The following is a 16,136-nucleotide window of genomic DNA, read 5'->3' as shown; positions in this document are numbered from 1 at the left end:
CCAAAACTGCACACAGTAAATGTCAGAGGCAGGGAATGAGAGAATGACTGCTAAATCTCATCAGGATTTTTTGTTTATGTATGTAAGAGATTTCATGGAATCACAGAATCATTTAGGTTGCAAAAGACCTCCAAGATCATAGAGTCCAACTTTTGACCGATCACCACCTTGTCAACTAGACCGCGGCACTAAGTGCTTTGTCCAGTCATTTCTTGAACATTTCTAGGGATGGTGACACCACCACCTCCCTGGGCAGCTCGTTCCAATGCTTAACAACCCTTTCTGTGAAGAAATTCTTCCTGATGTCCAACCTGAACCTCCCCTGGCACAGCTGTGTCCTCTTGTCCTGTCACTATTTGCCTGGCCCACCTGGCTACAACCTTCTTTCAGGTAGTTGTAGAGAGCGATAAGGTCTCCCCTGAGCCTCCTTTTCTCCAGGTTAAACATCCCCAGTTCCCTCAGCTGCTCAGATTTGCAGAAAGCAGGTAGTAGGAGGCTTACACCTAGGTCTAAATACATTAAACCTACATGGGGATTATTACTATACAGATATTGCACTCCCTGAAATAGAACTTGTATTTTTTCACATCAGCATATTTTATTTTATTGTATTGTATTGTATTGTATTTTATTTAGGAAATTAGGTAGAATTATTCTTTTCAGACCTGATCTTGTAAGGGATGGAACACACTGACATATAGGTTGCTCATAGATTTAGCCTAAATTTGCAAGTCTATATTTGCTGTGCTTCTTTCCTACTTAAAAGATTTGGCAAGCAGGCTTTTGTATCATGGCAAATGGAAATCTGTAGCAGCCCTTCATTCAAAATTTGTAGTGGATATTCAGTTAGCATATAAAATGAGCATTTCAACTTTTCAGATTCTTTTATTTTACTTTTTTTGCCTATCAGTTTCTTGTTTTCTAGCTCAATCTGACTTTAGTTTTTGTTGTTTAGAAAATAAAATAAAATATCAGAGACTGAGCATTGTTATAGTGGGTGAAGATGACCCCAAACTTCCATGAGGGATAGATTAGTCCAAGAATGCGGAATATTAAGTAAATTAACAGAAACTGTATACAGCAAGGTGTCAGAGCTATAATATTCTTGATTATGCTAATGTTAGATGTTTACAGTAGAACCTTTTTGTGAAGTTGTCTGGAAGGCAATTCCCAGCACCCATTTATTATTGGTATGTATGGGATGATTGGGCATTTGACCACCATAAAGATGATGGTTGAAAGCAAGTATGAAAACAGAGGAAGAACTTTAACTGCAGCAATTGTGAGTAATTTAACCAAGGCACCTACAGAGTTGATCTCTGCACCACCCTATACTCCTTCCTTTGTATCGCTTGTTGTTTGACCCCTGATTGCCTTTACTGTCCCCACTGCTTCTGCTGAGCTTTACCCTGTGGTTTCTGATATTATCCCTAATCCTCTTGCAATGCATCCAGTGGGGTGTGTGTGTGTATGTATGTGTGAAATGTTCCTCTCCCGCCTCCAGTGTTACATGTATACATATGTATTGGGTCTGGCTGAGCTGGAGTTCATTTCCCCATAGCAGCCCTCACAGTGCTGTGCTCTTCATCGGTAGCTAGAAAGGAGAACGCACCAGTGTTTTGGCTACTGCTGAGCAGTGCTGGCACAGCATCAGGGCTGTCTTCCAACATTCCCCCCCGCCTCCATCAAGGGTGGGCAAGATCCTGGGAGAGGACACAAATAACCAGCTGACCCAAACTAACCAAAGGGATATTCCATAGCATATGATGTCACAGAATCACAGAATATTCTGAGTTGGAAGGGACCCACAATGATCATCAAGTCCAACTCTTAAGTGAATGGCCTGTGCAGGGATCAAAACCATGGTCTTGGTGTTATTAGCACTATGCTCTAACTAACTGAGCTATGTCAGCTCAGATATAAAAGCTAAGGGAAGGAGGAGGAAAGGGGGCATTGGTTTTTTCAGGTTTTTTCCCTTCAGAGCAACCACTACACGTGCTGAAACTGCTCAGATTTGCAGAAATTTTATTTTATTGGTGCTGAGGAAATAAGGTAGGTAAAAATTCTTTTAGTTGGGCTCCTGTGGGGAAATGAACTCCATCTCAGCCACACCCAATACACTGACACAAAACAACAGTATTCAGAGATATTGAATTGTTCAACAAAAGGTTAGCCTGCAATGCAATTCTGCTATCGTGGAGTGCTATTACTCAGTAAGATGCTGAAACTTAGTATAGAATGGGTGGCATTTTCTTTGCAGGAAGATGGTTCTTGTGCTGTAAAAAGGCTGCAATTTGAGCTATTTCATAAATCTGGAACTCACAGAATTTTAGGTCAAAAGTTGAGTTTCATGAACAGCTAGGGAAAGCCTTACCTTACATTGGAAATTTTATTACAGATTCCACTGTAAGATGCAGAAGTATTTCACACTGTATTAGCTGCTGTGAGAAGTGAGCTTCCTTCCCTTCTAGGCTAAATTTTTTAACTTTGGCAACCTTCACTTCATTTGTTTTCTTCTACTTAATATTCTTTAATGGAGGCCCTTTTTTCATTGGATTTGTTCTTTTGATCCATTCAGATATTCAGTGCACATTCCATATTTTTGTATTTGTGTAACTTATTCATAAATAACATCACATGCTGCCAGATTCTGGAAAATTAATAAGTTTAATTGTCTTTCTTTCTTTTATCAAGTAATACTTTGAGTTATGTGATGTACATTCTCTAATCCAAAAGGTAAAAAGAACAAAAGCAAAATAACCTATGTGTTGATATAATTATTTAGGACAATATTAATAATAGTTGATATTTAATGTAATATATGTATTTTTTAATTAGCTTTAGTATTTAATCCCTTATTTCTCACACTATTTGTGCCTCTTCTCTTCCCCCTCCCACCTCTTTAAACCCTAATTTAGGTATTTTTTTGCTGTTTTGACAATCTTAACCATTTTGGGAGTTCTCAATGGATTGGTGCTGCTTCCTGTTCTTCTTTCACTCTTTGGACCGTACCCTGAGGTCAGTAAAACTAATAGTGTGCAGAAGAAATAATATTATGTCTCCCCCTGCAACCAACCCCCTTCTCTAGAAACTCCTTATTTTTACAATTCTCCTGGATTTTTAAAATTTTTACTTTAAGTTTCTTGCTCTAGTTTTTATTTAAATATTTATTAAATATTATGTTTGCTATTTGTTTGGTATTCTTCTTTCTTATACTTTTCAAGTATTTTTTAGTAAGTATTATGATACTGCAAAGCTCCAGAAACAAACTTCTTAAAACCAATATGTAGGTATTAAAAACCATTCTTCTTTATTCAGCACGCTGGATGTTTGGAGGATAGCTCCTCTAATCAAACATGCCAAATGACAGATGGACAAGGCTTTTTATTACACATACTGTTTACATATTCATTAGATATTCTTGCTTAAGACATATTCATTTGTTTGCTTTACATAGTCACACTCCTTCCGGGTCTTCTTCACCATCTTGACCTCAGTTCTGGAGCAGGCACAGGATCATTGTGTTTCATCACCAAAAACTGTAACGTTTATTCTTTATTTTATCTGGGTACACAGAGCTTAGGTTACATCCTGTTTGTTGGAGTTACATCCCTTATCCAATTCTTGAGGACTTCTCTAAGATTATATTGTTCCTTATTTGGGCATTCCAGGATTCTATGAGTAAAGTTTCTATTTCTCCTATCAATTATTTTAGAGGCTGCAATCAACAAGCTAAATACAAATGTAGGTATTAGATAAGCTTTTAAAAGCAGAATGTCATATGCCAACATAAAACTAGGCTTTTCCCCAAGGCATTATAAAAGATAGGCAATTTTTTATACACACCTTCTCCTTTCCCACCTACTGCCTCTGTTGCTTTCCTCAAAATATTTAACTCACCAGACCACCAAGGAGCCCTGGCTAGACCACCATTACACCAAGTGGGGGTACACAGACCACACCCTGATAACCATGGTGTAGTGGGTTGACCCGGGCCGGCTGCCAGGTACCCACTAAAGCCACTCTCTCACTCTCCCTCTGCAACTGGACAGAGGAGAGAAAAAAAAAAAACAAAACAGCTAAGGATTCATGAGTTGAGATAACAGCTGGGAGAGGTCAGTTACTGATTACCTTCACAGGCAAAACAGACTCAAAGTGGGGATAGTACTTAAATTTATTACTAACAGGATAAGAGCCAAAGAGTGAGAAATAAAACAGTCTTAAAAAACACCTTACCCCCACCCCTCATTCCTTCCATGTTCTCCCTCCTCCTCCGCAGCAGTGCAGGGGGATGGGGAATGGGGGTTGCAGTCAGTTGTTGTTTCTGCTGCTGCTGCTCAGAGAGAGGAGTCCTTCCCCTGCTCCCGTGAGGTCCCTCCCACAGGAGACAGTCTTTGATGGACCTCTCCGGCCTGAACTCATTCCTCAGGCAGCAGTTCTTCCAAAACTGCTGTCCCATGGGTCAATCCTCCATGAGGTGCAGTCCTTCACGAATGAGTTGTACTGGCGTGGGGCCCCCACAGGGCCCACAAGTCTTACCTGAGAAAATCCTGCTCCAGCGTGGGCTTCCCTCTCCATGGGTTTCAGGTCTCCAGCAGGACCCTGCTCCATCATGGGCTTCCCACGGGGTCACAGCCTCCTTCATGCATCCACCTGCTCCAGTATGGGCTCCTCCACAGGTTGCAGATGGGTCTCTGCACCCTGATGGTCCTCCATGGGCTTCAGGGGGACAGCCTGCTTCACCATGGTCTTCACCACGGGCTGCAGGGGCCACAACTCCAAAACCTGGAGCACCTCCTCCCCCTCCTTCTGCACTGATCTTGGTGTCTACTTTGTTGTTCCCATGTTCTCACTCCGCTCTTCCCTGGCTGGAATTCTTTCTGCACAACAACCTTCTTTTCTTAAATATGTTATCACAGAGGCATTACTATTACTCCTAATTGGCTTGGTCTTGGCCAGTGGCAGGAAGCCCATCCTGGAGCTGGCTGGCATTGGCTCCAAGGGACAGGGGAAGCTTCTATCAGTTTCTATCAGAAGCCAGCCCTGGAACCCCTCCTCCACCACTACCAAAACCCAGCCACAGAAACCCACTACACATGGCCAGAAGTTTGCCTAAAGGTGCCCCTCACCACTCCATCCCTCTCTGTAGTACCCTCTTGACTCAAGCAAAGATCTTGGTGGGTGGAAGGCTCCACCTGAATGTTGAAGACTTTACAGTGTAAAGTCCAAGTCCAGCAAAAAAGGATTCATAGCTATGAAATTTGTATTTGATTATTCATTGTTGTGGTTTTGCCCTGACTCAATTTGCTTTTACATCCCCTACACAATTACTAATTAGTTGAGAGAAGGTTTATGCAGACAAAAGAGACTGGATTGGGGAAAAAAATGTATGAGCATTTATTACTAGTACAATAAAAACTATTAAAGAACTATATTTATAATAATTTTACTTAAGTAAAAGGTGTCATGTATTTACAGAAAAATACTTCTCCCCCCCCCCCCCCTTTATATCAGTCCAAGGAGGAGAAGTAGTCCTTTTCTTCATTTTCGGAGTTCCAGGTCTCCTCAGCAATTCTGCAGCACTGTCATTGCAACTGGAACTCTTTCATCTCTCTCTCTCACTTTGTGTTGGCCTCTAGGGCTGGGCCTACCCCCCTCCTGGGTTAAGACCGGAGGCTGGGGGTTATCTAGGCCCTGAAGGTCTTCTCTTCCATGGGCTTGCAAGGGGACACTTGCTTACCATGGATTTTCACCACAGGATCACAGAGGATAATGGCTTTTGAGTCCACCCCTGTTTCCTGTGGGGGTCCCTTCCCATGGGAAAACAGTCCTTGATAGACTTCTCAGCATGGGTCTAGCACGGATTCCACACACACATGGATTCCAACATCTCACCTAAGCCATTCTTGCTCCAGTGTGAGGTTCTCTCAGGGTCACAAATCTTCAGCAGCAGCATGGATCCCACACACAGATCCCAGTATCTCACCCGAGCCGTCTCGCTTCAGCGTGAGCCTCATCCCCTTTAGGGTCATATTTAGAGTCACAAATCTTCAATAGGTCTCTGCCTCACCTCAGGTCTCTCATGAAGTCTTGGCTTCTTCATGCATTAACTTCTTCCAGTGTAAACTCTTCCACAAGCAACACGGGGGTCTTCTCACCCCAACAAACTTCTACAAGGTAGCAGGGATTTATTTTTCAGTCTTTACCCTACTGAAGGGAGAGAGAGTGAAAGGGGGAAGAAGCAGCCCCCTCTTCGAGTCTTTCTTCTCTTTCCTCCGGCTGCCAGCGTCGACCTTGGACATTTCGTTATCTCTTCGCTGGAATTTCTCTGCAGCGGTTTCTGTCCAAGCAGTAGTCTTTTAAACTTTTTTTTCTTTCCTTCACTCTCTTACAAGAGAGAAGGGAGGCTTCAATGCTGCACCTGCCCCCCCCGGCCCAGGGCTGGGGGAGGAGGAGGCCTTGGCCCACTTCAGGGCCCACCGCCGCCTTTCCTATATGGCTGTTTAATTTCAACTGCGACACAAACCTTCTCTTCCATTTTCTTAAAGATGTAATTAGCAAAGGCGCTACTGAGAGTTTTAATTGGTTTCTTGTCCGGAACTTCACCTGGACAAAACCATTCTCATCCCTAGGGGCTGACCGGCTGGGCAAAACCACGACATTCATTACCTTCACTTCAGTTAACACAATTATTGTGTTATGTATATATATCCTGGGTTACACAAAGACTGGTATCCACCTTTTCTCTTTTCCCCAAATATGCCTACTAATTTAGACTGTGGAAGGACTTAAGGGGGCTACTCAACAAAGGGGCTAGTCAACACTAGAGGCTCCTTCAATTGAGCCAGCCCTGCCCAGTCAGAGTCCCTTTACACTGTAGATGGAGACAAAGTCCCAGTAATTCACATGAGAGGTATGTTAGGTAAAACAGTTTGGATTAACACTGCCTCAAGCAAAGGCAAACCCATTTGTGGGATTGTTTTTGTCCAAGGACCCGGTTGCACGTGGTGGGTGATGCAGGAAGATGGAGAAACCTGGTGTATACCTCAAGGGGGTCTTATCTTCGGGTGAACTGTCCATAACTCTGTGCCTGTATCTCTATTTGTATCTACATATTTGTGATTGTGTATATAAGTAGAATAATGCATGTACATATATAGTTCAAAGGTTTAATTTGATAGAGTGTGGTGGTATGGGAAAAAATTAAGGGTGAATAATGTCATAGGTACTCTTGTTTTAAAGAAAAAAACCCTGCTTTTAATTTTTTCCCTTTACCACTGTGAAAGAAATGTGTTGAGTGAAGGAGGGGGGAGGAGATGGTCAGAGTGAGCCACACACACAAAAGGACTGGTTCATAGCCCCAAATTCCAAGCTAATGGTTTCAGAAGACTGTAGGGAGAGGTGAGGGTTTTTTTCTTCTGGGGACAGCACTTTACTTTTTCCCTGACTCAGGGAGTATGTGTGTGTGTGTGTGTGTGCGCGTGCGTGCGCACGTGCGCGCGCCCGTGTGTGAGGAGAAGTGCTACGGGGTTCATTTACTTTTGGGCCAAGTCATCTAGCTGCTTTCAGCCCTGGTTCGCCTCTGTTCCCTCACACCCTGTTCTGCCTACTGCCTGGACTTGCCTCGGATTTCATCAGAGAAGCTGGTACCATCTGTGGAGGAATTTTTGAGGGGAAAGGCTGCTCTTCCCCCTCCTCCTCCTCCTCCTTCTCCATGCCGGTGGCAGTTTACACCCATTGACGAAGGAAGGGGAGTTCCAGCCAGAGCCAGTCTTTGACAGTGTGAGTCCACAGGAGGAATCACCCTTTCCCCTTCTCCCTTTTCCCTTCGGTGGGGGTCCCCGTTTGGCTGCCTACCGTGAGCCTGGCCCTGCGGACATGGTGGCCACCAGAGCCCAACAGCGCCCCCTGCCGACCATCGGAGAGCAACTGCAGTCTCCGCTCCTCCGGAGGCGCAGCACCGCCCCCTGCTGCGTGTGGTTACAACTGCACCAAAGGGCAAAAAAGTGCTTAATTGTTTCTTGTGAGAGTTTGGCTGCGGGATTTTTGCTTGTTGTTGTGTTACCTATATATATATATATATTCTTTAGTAAAGAGCTGTTATTTTTTTCTTTTTTCCACACCTTTTTGGCTAGAGACTCTTAATATCGAAGGTATAATTGCTCGGAGGGAGAAGCTTGCTCTTTCTCATATCCTGCCCTCCTAATGAAACATTTCTGTCTTGTTAAACTGAGACATTCCCTCTCGCACTTTCCCCCTGCTCCTGTGTGACCTCTCCTACAGGCTGCAGTCCTTCAGGAAAGAAATAACTGCTCCAGTAAAGGTCTTCTATAGGCTGCAATGAATATCTGCTGTTGCAATGAATAATTGCTCTGGTAACATGAAGCACCTCCTCTTCCTTCTCTGACCTTAGTACCATTCCTAAACCACGACATGTTTTTCTCAATGCATGATAGAGTTCTGTCATTTCTTAGATAGGTTTTCACAAAGGTGCCGCCAGGTTCAGTGATTGGCTTGGCTGTGGCCTGCAGTGGGGCTGTTGTGGAGCCATCTGGAATTGGCTCTGTCCAGCACATGGCAGCCCCTCACCTCTTCCCACAGAGGCCACCCCTGAAAACCTCCTGTCCTGCTACAAAAACCTTGTCACATACACCCAATATAGTATTCATAAAATCACAAAATATTCTGAGTTGGAAGGGATCCACAAAGATCATTGAGTTCCCCTCACAAGGAAGTTGTAGACTGTGATGAGGTCTCTCCTCTTTCTCCAGGCTGAACTTACCAAGTGACCTCAGCTGTTCCTCATATGGCTTCCCCTCAATGCCCTTCACCATCTTTGTTGCTCTCCTTTGGACACTAATAGCTTAAAATCTTTCTTATATTGCAGTGACCAAAACTGTACACAATATTCAAGGTGAGACTGCATCAGTGTAGAGTAGAGCAGGACAATCACCTCCCTCAACCGGCTGGTGATGCTTTGCCTGATGCCCCCCCAGGGCATAGTTGGCCCTCCTGGCTGCCACGGCATTTCTGACTCATATTCAACTTGATATCAACCAGGACCCCCAGGTCCCCTTCCAGCATCTCATTCCCCCATCTGTACATACATCCAGGGTTTCCTCATCCCAGGTGCAGAATCCAGCACTTCCCCATGTTGAACTTCATACAGCTGGTGATTATCCAGTCCTCTAATTTGTTGAGCTGCTCACAATTTTATATCATCTGCCAACTTGCTTAGTATCCCTTCCAGTCCTATGTCCAAGTCATTTATGAAGATGTTGAAGAGCACAAGGCCTAAGATGGAGCCCTGTGGAACTCCACTAGTGACAGGTCACCAGACTGATGTTACCCCAGTCACTATTACCCTCTGTGCTCAACCCGTGAGCCAGCTCCTCACCCATCACATGATGTGTTTATCCAGCTGTGTGCTGGACATTTTGTCCAGAAGGATCCCATGAGAGACAGTATTGAAAACTTTACTGAAATCCAAAAAGATTACATCAACTGGCTTCCCTTGATCAACTAGGGTTCTATGCTTCTATGATTCTAGGTGGGTTACTTTGTCATAAAAGGAAATCAGATTTGACAAGTAGGACTTTCCCCTCATGGAAAATATATGGAAAGTGCTGTCTTTGATCAATGACTGTGTTGTCCTCCAGGTGTTTTTCAATAACTCCCATAATAATTTTTTCCATTACTTTACCAGGCAGTAAAGTGATACTGACAGGTCTGTAGTTTCTGGGGTCCTCCTTTTTGCCCTTCTTGAAAATCAGGACAACATTCACCAGCTTCCAGTCAGCTGGAACCCCTCCATATTCCCGACCATTCAAAAATCATTGAGAGAGGCCTCACAATGACATCAACCAGCCCTTTAAGTCTTCTCAGAGGAATCACATCAGGCCCCAAAGACTTATAGGGATCTAGGTGGAGCAGCAGATCCCTTACAACATCAGGGTCAACTGGGAGTTTATCATTCTCGCAGACATGGGCCTCCAGCTCAGGACACTGGGACCCCCTTAGCCCATCATCAGGGTTGAAGACAGAGACAAAGAAAGCATTAAACATCTATGCCTTATCTCTGTCCCTGTTTGTGAGGTGACCATCCTCATCCTGTAACAGGCCAATGTAATTTCTGCACTGACTTTTGCCATTAATATATTTAAAAAGCTATTTTTATTGTCCCCCACAGTACTGCCCAGCTTTGACTCCAATTGAACTTTGACTGCATGAATTTTCTCCCTAAATTGGCAAGTAGCATCTCTGAATTCCTCCCATGTCATTCGACCTTGCTTCCACTGGGCATGCATCTTCCTTTTATTTGCCTTACCTCCAAAAGAAGATCCCTGCTCAGCCAAGCTGGCCTTCTGCCTCATCTGCTGGACTTTCAACATTTAGGAATTTCCTGTTCCTGTGCCCTTAGGAGGTGGGGCTTAAAAAGCAACCAGCACTGATGGAACCCAGCACCTGAAAAAGTGTTTTCCTAGGGGACTTTACTTACTAATTCCCTGAGCAGCCTGAAGTCTGCTCTCCTCATGTCCAGGGTTGAAGTTTTGCTGGCCATTTTCCTCCTGTCAGCAGAGATTTTGAACTCGATTGGTTTGTGATCACTGTGGCCAAGTAAAATAAAACAGTTTTTTAATAATACAATTTTGGCAGAAGTGCATAATCTCTTATACTCCTAGCTATATATGTGGCCTGATTCCTTATTCAAACAATATATAGGTATATATGTGCATATATTGCAATTATGTGTATCCATTTCTCTTTGCAACTATACATGGAACCATACCATATATACACATTTTATATTATTTATGAAATCATGTGGCTTAGGGCCACAAAGATGATCAGAGGGCTGAGGCATCTTCCTACGAAGACAGGCTGAGAGAGTTGGGGATGTTCAGCCTGGAGAAGAGAAGGCTTTGGGTGATGCTGAAAAACCTTGGAATGTGAACTGCTCAGAGACTTTTTTTTATCTTTAGGTAGCAAGGTATTTATTTAGGCAACGTTGGGAGCAAGCCAACTAGCACTGGACAAACTTGCTTGAAGGCATCAATGTCAAACAGGTTAATTTATACAGTCTAACTCCATGCTTACAACATCTTAACATACATATTCATATGATTACAACATCTAATCATGCATATTGATAATAGGCGGAGTCCAGGCAGAGCTTAGGGTGGTGCTTTCCAGATTCTTCTCTTGGTAGTGGCCATTCTGGCCTTCCTCCTCATTTCAGGGGTCAATTTTCTTCATCCTCAATTTGACCTCCTCAATTAGGTGACCTGAGTTCTTCAAGCTTGCAAAATCCTGGTTCTGAGCCTTCTATATCTTATTCAAATGTCTAGTTTACCTAATTTATTACCTTGTGTATACTACTCCTATTCTTTCTATAATAAGGACTTTGGTCTGGTGAGCAGAACACAACATGATATTAACCAGTGCTTCAAAAATGTTCTTCTAGCAGAACAGGTAGAGCAAACAGGACAAGGTATACCAACTGAACCATTGTTAACTCTTTTTTGTGCCTTTTTGCCATCATGGGGACACCTTATAGCAGCCTTTCAGTACCTGAAGGGGGCTTACAAGAAGGCTGGAGAGGGACTTTTTACAAGGATGTGTAGTGATAGGACAAAGGGGAATGGCCTTAAGATGAAGGAGGGTAGGTTTAGATTAGATATTAGGAAGAAATTCTTTACTGTGAGGGTGGTTGTCCAGAGAGGTTGTGGACATCCCATCTCTGGAAGTGTTCAAGGCCAGATTGGATGGGTCTCTGAGTAAGCTGACCTAGTGGAAGGTTTCCTTCCCATGGCAGAGGGTTTGGAACTAGAAGATCTTTTAGGTCCCTTCCAACCCAAACCATTCAATGATTATATGATTAATATATGCTGAGGGGGAAGGCAAGTCTAGGAATTCCTTCTATATTTATAATTGTGCATGTTCATGTACATATATGAACTTATCGAGACAATGATTCATACAGAAATATGTATAATCCTATTTGCATACATCTGAGATGGAGATCATGTCTCTTTTTCTTTCAGATCATGTCTCTTTTTCTTTCATGCATTTTTTAGTGTAATAGAGGTGTTGACAAGAAAACTAGTGCTTATGTTCTCATGGCATGAAAAGGTGTATTTGGCTAAAGAATTTTTCTTTTAAGTACTACTACTACTAATAATAAGGGTAATGCTAATTGAATGATTGTAATACTTGTAATTATAATTATCACTGTCATTATCAGGTTTCTCCAGCCAGTAGACGAAATAAATTACCATCTTCTGAGCCACTCCCCAGCATCGTGAGGTTTGCACTGCCACTCAGGCATATAAATAGTGGATCAGATTCCTCTGATTCTGAATCCAGCTCTCAAAATGCCAACATCAGTGAAGAACTCCATCAGTATGAGGCTATTCAAGGCTCTGGGGCACCAGTCCATCAAGTAATAGTGGAAGCCACTGAGAATCCTGTCTTTGCAAGATCCACTGTAAGTAGCTCACATGTTGACTGGAGGGAGGGCAAGAATATTTTTGTTTGGTTGTGGTTTTTAAATTTAAATATATTTCTGTGGGAAGGCTATAATATTTCTTTCATGTTTCTGGATGATTATGCTTTGTGACTGTGCCAAAATTTGGAGCACTTGTAGACAGGATGTGAAGGTTTTCCTTTAGAATCAAGTCGAGGGTAAAATTATGGTACCAAAGCTAAGGTCTTCAGCATATGTAATTGCTGTTGTATCATATTAGCACCAGCCACAAGAGAGAAATCTTAGTCTATTCAATGACTGCTGTGGGTGACCTCCAGGAAAGAAAGTGGGAAGAGGTTTAAAAGATCCAAACCTTTTCCACACAGCTCCCTGGGCATCACCATCTCATATACCTCTTCTCTGGGCAGCTCACTTGGGGAGAAAGACTGATAAAGTCCAGAAAAGAAACAAGTTTCAGGATTATATCAAATCTTGGGTCTGTTCCATCTTGCTAATGAGATGGCATAACTGTAATTTCAAAAGAAAGTGAAAAAACTCCATCTCCTGCTACCCATGGTGTTGCATGTTGAGTTGCAGTGTGGGTCTCTTTTTGTTCATCAGAGGCCTAAAAATAGGCACAAGCACAGTAACACTTGAAGTTGGGCAGTTTATTGACTGATGTGGGTGCTGTGCTTCACACTTTTTAAAGAAATTAAGAAACAGATTCCTAGTCTGTGCAAAGTACCCCACTAATAGCCTGTGTATGTACCCTGGGTGGAGCCTTTTACAAATGCCTGCAATTCTGCTTATTGAACAAGTTAAGATCAAGTGCTTGCTATCCATCCCTTTGAAAAGATGGAGCAGTATGTTGGAAGTGCAGTATATATTTACCTTGCTTTGTCAGAGGCATAACCATGTGTCTCCCTTTCAGGTGGTTCAGCCAGAGACAAGGTATCAGTTGAGTCCCAGAATTCAATTAAATCCAGAGGCTGGCATTCAACATTCACAACATCAGGGCAGACAACCAAAATGGGAAACAAGGGAAGGGATGCAATCACCTCCTTACTGTCATTGCAGGGACGCTTTTGAAATTTCTGCTGAACAGCTTTCAGGACCTAGCAATAGGGGTTGCTCGGACCACAAGGCTTGTTCTTATAACATGAGAAGCCCAGTGTTTGTTGCCATGAGTGGCTCAGAACCAGTTTACTGCCAGCCTATCACTACTGTGACCGCCTCAGCTTCAGTAACTGTTGCTGTCCACTCTGTTGTGCACAACCACAACTCCTGGGGAGGGAGCTTTCCATCCTACAAGGAATACTATGAAGTTGACCACAGGCCATTTGAGGACCCCTATGTGGCTTTTGATATGTGGTATGAAAGAAGAAATTCTAAAGTACAAGCTATAGAACTGCAAGATGTTGAATATGAAGAAAGGATACCTGACAACAACTCAGAATAAGGTAGATCTGTCTCCTGTAGGGAGTTTTACCTGTCTTGGGCAATGATGTTATTAATGATGCTTCTATACCCTAGGCATCCTGTAGCAGTCTCAGGCTTTAAATCCTGAAAGGTAATTTATTTGAGTGGTACAGTGGTAGAAACAGTTTGAGCTGGGTACCTCCACAGACGGACCCTGAACAAAGAAATACCTTACAATCTACATTTCTCAGCCCTCACATCATAGTTTTGTCAAATAATAATATTTAGGTCTGGGGTCTTCTTGTTCTTCATTGGTTCTCTTAGTTGTCTCTAGACAGGCCATTTCTTCTCTTATCTGTGACGATGCAGCTTCTGCTGATGGGGGTAGTGACCTTCCTTGCTTCCTTATCTTTCATTGTGAACTGGCTCTTCGGCCTCCTTTTACTAAACTAGGTAAAAGTTCAGAGTATCTAGGCTTGCAGCCTGAGGCTTCAGCAAATGTAGCTACTAATGCTAAGCAAGTTATGCTAAACAAGTTCTTTATAAGTAGCATACCAAATTGCACAATAGTCTCCTCTTTTGTTTTTATAGGCACACCTGTCTTATAAAGGGTCATCAAGAAGGGTATGTCTATACCCCTGCATTCTTCTAAGTATTATGTTTATTAAACAAGCCTGAACATTTTGAAAAAGGCAACAGAACAATAAGAGCATAACAACTACAGGAAGTAGAATTTTAATAAGAGTGGCTAATAAGCTTGATGACCAAGAATTAGTTCTCCAGTGGTTGAACAGTGTTTCCCACCAATCTTTTGAGGGGCCTGGGTGTAGATGGGAGACTAACAATCTAACAGTTAGCATTTGTTAACACTTTGCCTGTGTTCTTGACATAGGAACAGCAAGATTAATAACTGAACAAACACTCCCTTGACTGGCTGACAATAAATCTAAAGCCATTCAGTTTTGAAACACCATTTTAGTTGGTTTGCTATTGCTTGTATGGAGGCAATAGCCAGATTAGAGTTAGCTGCTGTACTATTAATAAAAAGTGTCAAGCAATGGAAGAAACTCAGGAAGTAAACTGTTCTGAGGTTGGCCTATTAGGGTCACTACCCATTCTGAATATACAAAGTATCACTAAAAAAGGATCCAAGGAGTGTCAAGAGTATCAATATTACAAGGTCCAATATATAATAAATATAAAGGATATACAATTAGAGCTAAACAGGCTGAGCACAACAAATGTATTTCATCTGGATGTTATTCTCAAATTATCAATACCTTGTATTGTTTTAAAGCTCTTCTAACTTTTAGTGGCTGGTGTAGTTTGCATGCACAGCACCACTTTATGTGTCCAGAGGCACCTTCCCTAGTTATACTTCCCTTATTTGAACTGTCAACAATATTCCCAATTATCTTTAAAACAATTATTAGCACACCTTCTAGGATGACATGGACCACAATTGTTACAAAATAACCAAAGCCAACCATACTGCAGGACTGATGGGGTTCTGCATAGGTGTCAGTTATTAATTTAACTGATATTCTTTAGAAATTCATTTAACATGTGAGTGATGAATCCAATTGTCTTTCCCTGTAACTTTAAAAACAAAAGAAGAAGTTAGTAGCACAGTATATGGACTCTCCCAGTTATAGTCCAACTTTGTTTTGCAAGAATAGACTTTTATCATTACTGTATCCTCAGATTGGATATCATGTACTTGCATTCCTGCTGGTACTGGTTGAAGTCATTGTGCTTGTACTTTATTTTCCGGCAGATGTTTTCATATTCCCATGCAAATTTGATAACGAAAAAAATTCTTACTTTTATTTTTTTTTTTAGAATAAGTAAACCTATGACAGTGTCATTTTCCATTCACGTAGTATCAAGATCCATTGGTGAACAGGGTTAGATACAAGTTGTCTAGAGGTTGATCTCACAGATCTTCCTTTAGTTGGTTGGGGTGAAACACTACATCAGTACAATCATGATGCAACTCACCATCAGAGGGATTTGGTGAATTCAAAACAATGCATCTTTTCAAAGTAATATTGTCTGCTTTTAAAATTGTTAATTCATAACAATGTGCTCTTTGTGGGAACAATGTTTGTGTAGCATGTCTTTTAAGAATCAGTTCTACTTCATGCAGGGGACACATAGTTGTTGGGTGACCCAGAACCAATGGTCTGCTCCTTTTCATGATAGTTGCTGTTGCTGCTGTCACGTTGACACAGGAATTATTCCCTGCTCC

General features: G+C 42.3%; 1 protein-coding gene across 1 annotated transcript in view; it reads left to right on the top strand.

Annotated features, from left to right (window-relative positions):
* Nucleotides 1–16,130, top strand: part of LOC126647314 (protein patched homolog 1-like) — a 166,892-nt gene extending 150,762 nt beyond the window's left edge. The window contains 3 exon segments of the mRNA XM_050329444.1: nucleotides 2,919–3,018; nucleotides 12,245–12,487; nucleotides 13,398–16,130. Coding sequence (XP_050185401.1) covers nucleotides 2,919–3,018; nucleotides 12,245–12,487; nucleotides 13,398–13,925 — 871 coding nt within the window. The 3' untranslated portion in view covers nucleotides 13,926–16,130.
* Nucleotides 16,131–16,136: the final 6 nt, after the last annotated feature.

Source organism: Myiozetetes cayanensis, unplaced genomic scaffold (genome assembly GCF_022539395.1).
Source record: "Myiozetetes cayanensis isolate MyiCay16 unplaced genomic scaffold, myiCay2020 scf4, whole genome shotgun sequence".
NCBI classification, from domain to species: Eukaryota; Metazoa; Chordata; class Aves; order Passeriformes; family Tyrannidae; genus Myiozetetes; species Myiozetetes cayanensis.
This window is presented reverse-complemented; position numbering and strand designations above follow the sequence as displayed.